The sequence below is a fragment of the Phaethon aethereus genome (assembly GCF_964289735.1).
Source record: "Phaethon aethereus genome assembly, chromosome: 3".
Taxonomy (NCBI): Eukaryota; Metazoa; Chordata; class Aves; order Phaethontiformes; family Phaethontidae; genus Phaethon; species Phaethon aethereus.
Window position 1 is genome coordinate 82863626 of NC_138576.1, and position 13043 is coordinate 82876668.

General features: G+C 38.1%; 1 protein-coding gene across 1 annotated transcript in view; it reads right to left on the bottom strand.

Moving 5' to 3' along the window:
- GALNT2 (polypeptide N-acetylgalactosaminyltransferase 2) overlaps positions 1-13043 on the bottom strand; it is a gene marked incomplete at both ends in the record, with an annotated part of 103266 nt that overhangs the window by 13779 nt on the left and 76444 nt on the right. The window contains 3 exons of the mRNA XM_081997650.1: positions 3367-3470; positions 4034-4121; positions 7900-7987. Coding sequence (XP_081853776.1) covers positions 3367-3470; positions 4034-4121; positions 7900-7987 — 280 coding nt within the window. The remainder of the gene's footprint in view (positions 1-3366; positions 3471-4033; positions 4122-7899; positions 7988-13043) is intronic.

Below are 13043 nucleotides of genomic sequence, written 5' to 3' on the forward strand. Positions count from 1 at the left end.
AGTAGACAGAGTTTTCATTAAAAAGGCATAAATATCATGTCAAACATTCTTCAATTGCATGAGATCGTTACACCTCTCAATGACAGATTTGCTCTTTTTATTGTAGTGTGTCATCAATATAGAAGACAAGGAATGTCTTACTCGCTCCCTGATTTTAGCAAAATTATTAAGAAAAGCCTACATTTTCAAATTAGGCCCAAACCTTCTAATGGTCCATCCAGTTGTCCAGTGTATTCCGATTCTCCTATGCTTATCAAAAAGCATTGTAAAGGTTAGAGGGAAAAAAAAAGTTAGGGAATTAGAGCTTACAGCTTCAAGACAAGACTGAACAAACCTTGATCCATGTTTCATAAAGCATGTGTTAGCAGCCACATTTAGCAACAATCTGAAAATGCACCATATCTTCATGGTAAGAGCTGTCTCTTGGCTAATTTAGGCAAAATGCTGCAGGCTCATCTTGAAATTTGTAAAGTTAAGACTATACTAACATGCGAACAAGATCTCATATAAAAGCTGCTCTGTACATGCTTGAAGGAAAAAGCATAAATATAATGTATAGAATTATTTTGCAAGTCCATCTATTAGTTATAATAAAGTTATTTGCTTGTAATATCAAGCCACTGATCCAGAGATATGCTTGAGAGTAAAGAGGCCTAATGAGCATGCGCATTTACATTTTAAACCGCGCATCACAGTCTTCCAGAATCTGGTGCATGTGTCATTTATTGCCAATTAAATCATATGCCATGTGATTTTCACTCATTTTCAGTTAGTCTGACAGCTACACACAAATCATTAGCTCTCTGCTGTAGTGACTGACTTTGCCTTTTCAGAGAGCAGAGAAAAGGCACCCCAAAGTCTCCATCTCCTCCTTCCTGTGGAGGAAGATGAGCCCTCAGAACAGGAAAGACATGGACCTGTTGGAGCAGGTCCAGAGGAGGCCACAAAAATGACCAGAGGAATGGAACACCTCTCCTGTGAGGACAGGCTGAGAGAGTTGGGGTTGTTCAGCCTGGAGAAGAGAAGGCTCCAGGGAGACCATACTGCAGCCTCTCAATACTTAAAGGGGGCTTAGAAGAAAGATGGGAACAGACTTTTTAGCAGGGCCTGTTGTGATAGGACATGGGGTCATAGTTTTAAACTAAAAGAGGGCAGATTTTGACTAGATCTAAGGAAGAAATGTTTCACAAGGAGGGTGGTGAACCACTGGTCCAGGTTGCCCAGAGAGGTGGTAGATGCCCCATCCCTGGAAACATTCCAGGTCAGGTCAGACAGGGCTCTGAGCAACCTGATCTGGTTGAAGCTGTCCCTGCTCACTGCAGGGGGGTTGGACTAGATGACCTTGAAAGGTGCCTTCCAACCCAAACTATTCTATGATTCTGTGAAGGGGGAACATAATACAGCAGAAGAACATAATGCAGCAGGAGAAACATGAACAGCTTTTTGCATGCAGTCTTCTCACCTTGAGTAAGGAGCTGTTGCTTGTGCCCTTTTTTCCTGTTACCAAGGCCTCAATCATCAATGCATAAAAACAGCTGCTGAATTTTCAGAAAAAACTCGGTTGCTCAAGTACATGCTTGCCAGTAATCAAATAATTTAAGTGCTCTCGTGGCAAGTGAGGTTTTCAGAGTGAATGCAAGTAAACTGAATACAGCAATAGCCAATGACTTTCCAAGACATTTAAAAAAAATTATGATACTCGTATTAATACAAGTTAGCAACCTACAGCCAAAATAGTGAGAAAACAAACACAAAAAGTAATTGTTCAAAATACATTAAGAGGCTTCTTTGAGTACTGCATAGGAACGTCAGAGACCTCTGAGGATGCCTCTTCCAGCCTTCAAGTTCCTTACAAGAGTGTTAAACATTTGGTTACCATGTCTCCATACTTTGTGTGCTGTATACAGCAGACATTCCCTGGCAGGCTATGCACATACTCAATGCATATGTATATTTCTGTAACTCAAAATCCTCACAGGTTTTTACAAGTTCAAGGTATTGTAGGATTTTGCAGCTAGCACATGCAGCGGAGAAGTTTCTATCTTTAGAACTGGTCCTAAAACACACTACTTAGAATGTCTAATCAGAGAATCACAGAATCATTAAGGTTGGAAAGGACCTTTGAGATCCAATCGTTAACCCAACACCACCATGCCCCCTAAACCATGTCCCGAAGCACCATGTCCATGTTTTCTGAACACTTCCAGTGACCGTGACTCCACCATCTCCCTGGGCAGCCTGTTCCAATAGTTGACCACCCTCTCAGTGAAGAAATTTCTCCTAATATCCAATCTAAACCTCCCCTGGTGCAACTTGAGGCCATTTCCTCTCGTCCTATCACTAGTTACTTGGAAGAAGACACCAACACCCACGTCGCCACAACCCCCTTTCAGGTAGTTGTAGAGAGCGATAAGGTCTTCCCTCAGCCTCCTCTTCTCCAGACTGCTATGCATCTCTATCCTAAAAAACTGAACCAGTGACAGAATGGAAGTCTTGAGAAGTCAGAGTTCTGCTCCTTACATATCTTTTTTGTTTTAATAGAAGTATACTGGCCTTAACTGGAGGAAAAAAAAAATCACAACTTTGTACAATACTGCAATGCAAAGAGCCAAAAAACCTACTGAAGCCAGATCTAACCACCAGGTCAAAAAAGAAATGGCTACAGCACAAGTTCTCTCAGCCCCTCCTCCCTCTTCTCTAAATCCCGCTCACTTAAACATCTGAGAATAAGGAATTACAGCAAAAATGCCTTCTCAACCATAATTATCTCATAGGGCGAAAGTAGGGGCATAAAATTTAGAAACTCACTAAGTTTAGATGCCAGGTAGTATAGTATTGTTAATGTTAAGAAATAGATTATTCTTCAGTGAGCTAAGTTTTAATTGATTTCTTAAGATGTATGTAAGAACATTAAACTCATGAACTCCTGTGTTCTACTTTTCATTATTAAATTTGAGCAACATCTTAAAACATACCTTAAATTGCCAACATTTAAACATTGTATTTTAATCAATAACTAGAAGAGTATGCAACTTTCAAACAAGATAGCATTTTTGAAAGTTATTTCCACTCTACATCCTGTAGTTTTATTTTATCAACCAACTTCCACTACAAAAAAATTTCACTGTTTAATGAACAAATACTTTTATTCTCTCATATTTTTATATAAGCATATAGTTCTTACCTTGTTTTAATTCTTTCACTGAAATTAACCTTTTGGATTTTGCCACTAATGCATGTGAAGTTTTAACTCCGGTTTTAACCCTCTTTGCACAAAATCAGCAAGACCATGACTCCGTGACAGTAAAGGCAATGATGAAACCTGCTTTCTTTCAAGACTGATGCAAAAGTAAATAATATACATACCTAAGTTTTCTCCACCCCAAACATCCATCATCATGTCATACTTCCCTAGTTCTTCAAAATAGGATTTGTCCATCACAAACAACCCACCAGCTATCATGGGTGTCCTAAACAGACAAGAAAAATTAAATACTTACAGAACCATGAACTGGGAGGTAACTGTTATTTGTACCTCAAGGTTAATACTGCCTTGAAAAAATTTGCAATGCTTTCGAATGCAACTACTTTGGCATCTATCACTTCAAACATTGTCTGCACATGTTTCTATGGTATATATAGTGCTATGACCACCTTCTGAGGCAGTTTCCAAATCTCCATTTGGCTCACAAGTTCCTTATGTAACGGGTGGCAATTTGTGCCAGCAATAAAACATTACAACTGACACTGTAGTTTTAGCCCTCAAAACTTACCAACTTTAAAGAAAGTGACATCTACTTTTTGTTAAGGGTAAATAATCTACCAGTGTGCTTTACAGTACCTTTATATAAAATAAAATTTGAAAGTCTCATAATGCAACACAAATAGGAATGAAACATTCATATTTATGAATATTCAATATTAATGAAAGCTATAATGAAGATCCTCTTTCAGACTCAGAGAAGATGATTTCTAACTTTGTTTAGTTGCAAGCTACAAGCTATTAGAGGAAGAAGTGGTGGTACAGACATACTTTATGGGAGCAACTGGATTTCCTTGCCGCGCTCTTCTTTGCTCTGGTGTCATGTAATCCCACTTGAACACCAGGTTCCAATCAAAGCCTTCAAGAAAATATGAGAGAGTAGAATGTTAAAAAAGACTGCGGCCATCATTGAACTTATACTAGCGTAAAGTTGACTGAAAACACTGGGAACTGTAATTTAAATTACAAATCTACACTTGTACGAACTTTTGGGCAGAAAACAAGCAAGCAGGAGTACGGATGAAAGGTAAAGAAGTTGACAGGAGAATAAAAAAAAGTAATCTCAAGTACAAAATAACATCAGTTTCTCTTGTTGACATCTATTATACAAAGTAAGAAACCCAGTCAACAAGTAACAAACGCCTTATATATGAATCCAACATCCAATGAAGATCTTCCAGCCATTACAAATGCTCCCAGTCTTTTCTGTACAATTGTTTCAACTCTTATCAAACTATCACATATTTATGTTTACACAGGCTTTATGCAGTACTTCTGGTCTCCTTTATCAGCAGGAGCTCTCTATCATGAAGGTCACAACAGGTTATGTAGCTCCCACTTGTATCTTATTAACATTCGTTTAACTTCCTCCTTTCCCACTGCATGTTTTTAAGTGCATCATTTTTTAAACCTGAGGCAAGTGCTAGAGTGTCAAAATCTTACTGCCCTTATGTATGTACATACACGTGTGTACACACAGCAACACCTGGTCTGGTCCTTTTGCGAGTTAAGCACAGGAGCACATAAAGATCACTAGAATAGACAAGACCAATAGGTCACCTACAGCAGCTTTCTACCTGACAACCATTTGAACTACGTCCTGTAGGCAATGATACACAGCTGGTATCAGACAAACTTCCTATAGGAAACATTTTCATAATAGTTTTTGAGCTGGGTTATGCCCATAAGCATGAACATCTATTAAAAAACCACACAAGGTCCACAGCCTCTCCCAGTACACCTAGCAAATCAGCCTTATACAGACTGCCAGCTCCCAAACACATTTAGATCCTATGAGGTCATGTAACGAATGATTTCCAGATTTCTGGTGCACAGATGTCAATAGTTTTCTTTCTCCAGCATAAAGATAAAGCAATTACTTTGTGGGGAAGTGGGGAAAAAGCAAAGGTAAACAGACAGCAATTACAGTCCTACAAACTGTCTGTCTGCATCCATAGATGTGCATAGTAATAATTGATGCAGAGAGTTGACAACTAAACAGTTTTAATTTTAATTCACAAGATATTTTTCTCGCACACACACAAAACACAGCAATTATCACAGTCTTTATAGCACACATGCCAACCCTTTCTCTCCATGTTGAGTATTTCATGAACTGTTGCACTGTAAAAATGAAAGACCATCTAACTACTCCAAAACTCCAAGCAGCAAAGCAGTAAAATGGCTACAAACTATAGTACTGCAAAGCTTCCAGCAAAAGTAAAACAAGCTCCAGTATTTCCATGCAGTTAAAAAGTCGCATTTCATCATACGTACCCAGCAAAATTACTTGCATCTGGGAGAACTGGAAAAAAACCTTACTGTTCTCCAACAGAAGCAATAGAGATAGAGTTATGTATACTCCAGTGAACACAAGGGGTCTCTTTTGGAACACAGCACTCTGTTACAAACTCAGAACAAGAGTCTAAATTGTCTACCCATAAAAATTGGTTTTGCATCTCCATTTTCACTGACTCTGGGAAAAATCTGCACTCAATGAGATAATACCAGTAACTCTGTAAAAGGAGTATTTTTAAACACAAGTGCATATCCACTATGAAATTCTATCCAGTATAAACTGCATGATAGGCATACTCTAAAATATTAGATCTCAGTTAACTACAGTTTATTCCAGTAATTAAAGTGTTTCTCAGGGCAGCACAAACACTTTTGAAAATGCCTTCTCAAAAAAAAAAAGTTAACATGAAGTGCATGGATTTAGGAGTGGCCAGACTTGGGAATTATTTCAGCCCTGTCCACTTAAAAAGCTTGTAGATTTGCTAGGTTGCTTGTCTTGGGTGATTAAGTCCTTTCAAAACAGAGCAGGCACAAATGCTGTCCCAGCTGTCTCAACTCTCCATGTTTCAGCTGCACAGATACTGTATCTAAGGTTGAAAGCATAGTTTGGTTTCCATGTTTAGACTTGGCCCCAGAGAAAGTGTCCCGTGATGCCAAATGCTGTAGTGCCTCTAACATGGTAATCTGTCCTCTGGGAAGTGAAAAGAAATACATTATTCACATTCCAACAGACCCTCAAATAGCTTTAAACACTGGTATGCACAAAATTTCTATTGCTAACATCGAAAAAGACAGCTTCTAACTCCTCAGTCCAGAAGTACAGAAGCTCCATGCACTTTAAAGAATCTATTTCTATTGCGTACAGGGGGAGAAAAGAAGATCTAAAAAGTAGAAAAAAAAAAATTGGGAAACAGTTCCAAAGATGATGAAAAGCAGTAACAAGTGAAATGATCTCTCAATCTTCTCCCACTTCACTTGGGAAGAATTAAAGTGCATGAACCCCGCAGGAACCAACCGAAGGCTTCAATGGAAGAATTCCTCCTCCTACTGCAGACAACAATAAAAGCCACATAATGGTATAGAGATTGCCATACTCGAGGCGTAATGAATAGAGTGGGTAAAAGCCTGGAGGTTTTAATAAAGCTGGCACACAGATAATAGCACAGAACTATGCATTAGCATACTGTGAATATATGCACTCTAGGTGTTATTTCAGAACATTAATTAAAAGGATATAGAACCTCTCACCTCCAGACCACTGACTGGAAATTGAAGCACATGTGACTTCACGCAAATATTGCTTTAATTTTAGTTTACTGGAATAACACTTTGTAGCCAGAGACTAGTAACTGTCAGAACAGGCTTGAAACTGGTTTTTCTTTCCTCACTCAAGAAAGTCCATTCAGAAAATGCTGAAACACTGTGGGAACAGCACTGCCTAATTTCTGTATTGTGGCTCACCTTATATCTTTGTGCAAACAGTTCAGCTTCCAGGGTTGTGGGAATAATTATTACCACACCACCACCCCAGAAAAAGGCGGGGGGGAGAGGAGAGAACAGCTATTTTAAATGCTAGACTCTTGCTTAAAGTGAAAACAGTTTTTAAAACTTGTAACGAGTAAGGAATTTAGTGTGTGGTTGCCTTCCTCCCTTGGGAAAAGGAGAAGGGAGAATTTTTTTTTTTTTTACCTTTTTTTTTTTGCGGGCTTAACATCTTTTTTACTATTTGCTGTCAACAGTTTACACTAGGTAGGCATAATGAAACTATAGTACTTCTAAACTCAATTTACCAGGAAATTTCATAACTGTAAAGGTATAAACACTACAAATTTTCAAGGTCACATGTTACTCTTCACAATTACAGATCATGGCTAACAGAAACATTTATTTTTCAGACACATTCCAAAGCTTTCTGCTTATTCAGAAGAGTTAATTTTTTTAAGCAACCAGCATCTTGAAAAATACTCATAGGCACTGCATTGCTGATGGGCTTCTAAGCTGGAGAGCAATTAAAGCCTGTCTTGTCTAAAAAGAGAATCATAAGCTCTGGCCATAAGCTGCTTCTGACACATTTAAACAATCCTACAAACATTGGAGTGAGTACTGCACATCGCAGCATAAACTTTCAAGAATTAGTATAATAAAGACAAACTGTTTAAAAGCTGAATAAGGCCAATTAAAATCCAAGCCTAGAAACAACTGACCTATAGAATTTAAACTAGATATATGAAAGGGAAGAACAGTATGTTAACTGCCCATTCCACAACTGCAGTGATTATGAGCTTTGATTCTTGATGCTTTTTTTTTTTTTTAATTTGTATTCCAGTACAGGTACATACCGCCTTTTAAATCAGCTGACGCCCCCACGTACTGGAAGTTGTCCATATTAATTACATCAATAATAGGAGACACAACTCTGGTCTTGTCCTAAAATAAATATTAGAAAGTAATATTGAAATAATGAAATCAGTATATGAAGATTCAGGCAGGACGAGATGTTGAACAGTTCAGCAGGATTTCATTAGCATGTCTCCCCCAGCTCTCCCCCTATTTCAACTTATGGCTCTGAATAGCCAGTGCTGTGAATAGCATTGCTCCATGCTGCTTCAGAAGGCAGAAACCACACTATACAGCTGGGAATCCCCTTTCTATTCTAGGCTACTTATATTCAAGTAATCCCCCTTTTCTGACTTTCTCTTGAAGAAGGTAGCGAACTTGTAGTTCTAAAGCCAGTTGAGCAAAGAGCACTTCCATTCTTACTTTTAAAACCAGCTCAAAGAAAAAAAGCTTCCAGACAATTCATATTTTCCTCAGCAAATCTTTAGCCACGCAGTGTACTACAGTCTTATTACTCCAACCTTTAAGGAACACTTAGGCCTTTCTGCAATCAGGAAAGTCTTAGGTTAACGCTAACCCCATTTCACACTAGAAGAATCACGTTACAATCAGATACTTAGATAGGAAACTGAACCTAAAACCACCTCGTACTAATGAATGCTATTAGTCTCCAGCAGCCAAAATTCCAGTGGTACAGATAACCACATTTCTCTGTCCAACCATGGTCTCATGTACTACTCTGTGTAACGTTAATTACCTTAGCTGATATGTTTGTCAAAACAGTTTTTAAGAAAAAAACCAAAAGTCTTTCCAACAACTCCACATGCATCATCCAGTAGGATCACAAGACATCAGTACACTAAAAAAACTCATCTAATATTAGAAATACAATATCATTGTTAAGCCAGTTTGGCTCCATGAAGTAAGTACTTCTTGGGGAAAGAAAAAAAATACCCCAAACGAAAACAAACAAAAAACCCCACCAATACACAAACAAAACATCTCAACCCAAAAAACCACCCAGCTACATTTACACACTGAAGCATAACTTCTACAGTAATTTGATCAAAAACTTTGCTTGAGTTCAAAATAGAACTTTGAGCTCCACAATTTAGCATCAGAGAGCACAGATATCTTCAGAACAGTGTATCACCAAATCTGTGAATAAAAAACTTTTTTTGAACAAACAGGAGACATTTTTAGTAACTCTGTTCTAGAGAAATGGTTCCTATGGTTAAAAAAACCAACCTAAACTCCATTTTAAGATTTCATAAGTATGTCTTCAAACAAAAATACATATATTCTAAACAGTGGTTCACCAATGCATCTGCCCTTGCTAATCAGTACTATACAGCAGGGATCAGAACCAAACTAGTATGAGAATAGTGTGAGCTCATAACAAGAGACTTAAAAGGAATTCTTTTAGTCAAATGCTTTGCTTGGTCCAATAAGGACATTAAGATTCAATAAATGAAAAAGGGGGTTTAACTATCTGTGCTGATTTTAATAAGCCCAAATGACATAGTTGGCATTTACTAGGTCATTCTGCCTGAGTAAGCAAAAGGTCACTTAAACTTCTGTATCAGACAAAAGGAGAATCCAAGTTGTGTCTTCAGCTAAAAGCTGAAAACTAAGCTAAAACCTGAAGTCTCATTACCAGTTTCTACATTCTTTAAGTATCACTGCAGCTACATCACCTGGGCCAAATATCTGCCTTTGAGGGATGTAATGTAACACCTAATCAGGCCTGCTACTAAGTATTAATTAGCTTAGTCTAAAACAAACTAGAAACAGACAAAAAAGATCAACCTGTCCTGTTCCCCCACTGACCACACCTTTAGCTCCAATTGCTGTCAGCTGCAGCCCCAAGTCACTGTACCAGCAAGCTTACGGTTTGCTAACTGCATTGTACATGGGAGGCAATTACAATTTACTGCATCTTAACTGCAAAACACTGCTTCTGTTTGTGTGCACTCCTACACTTCAGGTGCACCTATGACCTTATTTTAGGCATTCTATATACAGTGACAGAATTAGAAAACTCCTTTATTTAAAGACTGATGAGATAGAAGATATCCAGCCTATCAAGATATTCATCATACACCCATCAGCATGAAATACAAAAATGAAACCAACCTTCCTTTCTCCTTCTTTCCTTAGCTGAAACTGAGACAGCTTACAGAATAGAATCATAGAACCATTTAGGTTGGAAAAGACCTTTAAGATCATCAAGTCCAACCGTTAACCTAACACTGCCAAATCCACCGCTAAACCATATCCCTAAGTACCACATCTACATGTCTTCTAAATCCCTCCAGGGATGGTGACTCAACCACTTCCCTGGGCAGCCTGTTCCAGTGCTTGACAACCCTCTCAGTGATGAAATATTTCCCAATATCCAATCTAAACCTCCACTGGCACAACTTGAGGCCATTTCCTCTTGTCCTATCACTTGCTACTTGGGAAGAGAGACCAACATCTATGCCCACCTCTGAAAAATTCTTATGACAAAAATTTGCATTTTCTCAAATGGTTCTAATTGGCTGAGTTGAACCTGGTGGTAAAAGTTGTGCAAGCTATCAGGTGTCACATTAGGTAGAGCTTCCGTTAGGCTTCAACTTATCTCCACTCCACTGTGCTGAGCAAGCAGGTAGCACGTTGTCTCTACGCATTTGGGATTTCCTCAGGCTTTTACTGCTGGTCTGATTAGTTCTATCAATATCAGTGTGACACCACACTAACACCGCTCGCTACACCTAACATTATTTAAACAACAGTTGATTCTCTGACAAATACCAGGTTGCGACCATTCAGTTTGATGTTCAACACCCACTTTGTTAGCTTGGACACACTGCCGTTCCTTCAGTGGTTTGAAATTATAGATTTGCTCAGCAGCAAAGCAGACAAAAGACTTGCACATTCTTAAGGTGATGCTTTGCAGAGCACTACAAAGTTGTTAGTGCAGAAACTGCTAAAAAGAGCTTGTGGGTCTCCAAAGTACAGGGAGTTCATTCACTTAACACTAAAAAGCAGCTGCTGCCTTTAAATAATCCTAAAACAAGATACTTATTTACCCATAGTGTGATTACAGTAGGAATCTGACGTGCATTTTAGAAACAAACACACAAGCAAAAAGAAAGTCTTCTTTTTGTAATTTCCAGTTCCATTCTGAAGTGTTGACACCATAACTTCTTGGTGAAAGAAATAGCCTGTGAATACTGCAAGTCTCTAGTGCCTGGAAACTTGTAGCAGACTATTTCATTTTATTATGCCATAGGGAGGTTATGCATGCTCTAGAGGGTTAGACTATTATATATTATTCTCATAACCATCAGAAATTATCCTCAAGATTCTGCATACATTGCTTCCCCCCACCTCTAAAAGTCTCGAGACACTTCAAAGATTAAGCTTCACAGCACTCTTAAGAGAAAATATAAATGTTTTCCTTTCAGCATTGTGCCAGTTAAAAGTTGAGTCATTCAAGGTTACAAAAATCTGAGACAGATATGAAAAAGGAATACACATCTCTTTTCTTAATCTTAGTTCTTTCTTCCTTTTAAGATCATCTTGGTTTAAAAACACCTTCCTAAAAGCGATACAGGATTTATAGCTGTGCTATGAAAACAGATTAGTTTTCTAATCTAATTTCTAATTCCTGCACCAGAAGCTTTCAATTTTTATTTTTCTCATAACTGATGTATTATAAAATTAGAACATCACAGTGATTAGAAATTGGACATGGAAAAAAGTCAAGTAGACAAACATTCATTAAACAGTATTTACCAATGTTTTCAGGATTGTGTATACTTATTACTATGTTGACATTTTGGGGGAATCATAGGGTTAACCTCCACTGTCTCCTCATTTAATCTCCCCTAACACACACACACGTAAAAATTTAGAGGGCATAAAAGGAAGCCTTAGGGAAACAGGCTAAGAAAAGCATTCTCCAGGAGGGAGCAAAGAGGAAGAAGATATACCGACTCCAGCTTACACAGGTATCTGTACGTTCTGAACATTAAAATACTCACCTTGTATGTATGCTGCTTTAAGCCTTTGCTCAAATTGCTGAAGAAAAATCCCTAGCAGTGTCAGACTCCTCTAGGAATGCTAAGCAAGCCTGGTCAATAGACAAAGATACTCTAACCAGGAAACCATCTCAAAGAAGAAACTGTGGGCTGGATCATCCTTCAATTCAAGACAGAAGTACCTGAGGCATCCAGCTCTCAACACAAGCAAGAAGTCAAAGACACAGCTTTCTAAAGTGGTTACAGCACATCAGATGGAGTATTGTAGAACCAATTCGTTTCAGCCTGTTTCTTGGAAGCTATACACTTTTATATTGCAACACACACAACTAATCCCCCAAAACTCCAACAGAACTAAATGCCAAGCGCGCAATTCTGGAACAAAGGGAAAAAGACAAAGTCCACACTTTCCACCACACACAGTATAGATGCAGCAGCACATCAGAAAATACTGCATAGTAGCCCTGACCTGAAAAAAAAGTTATCTCTGAGGCCAGAGAAGGGATGAGTTCATATCTATTCAGTTTCTTGTCACTATCAAGAAAATGCTGCCAATTAACATCAAGTAACATAGCATCTGCACTGTGAGCAAAATCAATCAATTTAAAATAACAAAGAACTATCATATACTGTACACAAACACTATCCATGCCTTAATTATTTGAGCAAGCAGAAAGCTTAGAAGCTACTTTACCAATCCCCATACTTGTTGGTTGGGAATCTTGCCAGGTGAGAGTAAACTAGAATTCTACATCAATTATTTATTTCATTTTATGTAATATATACTATCAAGCTTTTAAGAATGGAAAACTGTATTCATACAGCTGAAAACTATTCCATAGCACACATAATTAGTGTGTATCACAATGTTGAATGTGAGGAGTAAGTTTTGAAGGACCTAATAATACACGTGCTGCTAAAAGGTGGCTGCTGCACAAAGCAAAATATGCACCAGTTTCTCCCACCAAGTATACCACATGTAATGTTGGATCTTCACAAAACTGTCAGCGATTTAATAAGAGGTTTTACATTCTGTTATAATGAAAAGGTTAGTACTTCTTCACATCCCGTATCAGTTTCAAAAAGCTAAATGAGTATGCCCTGAAAAGAGTCATAAA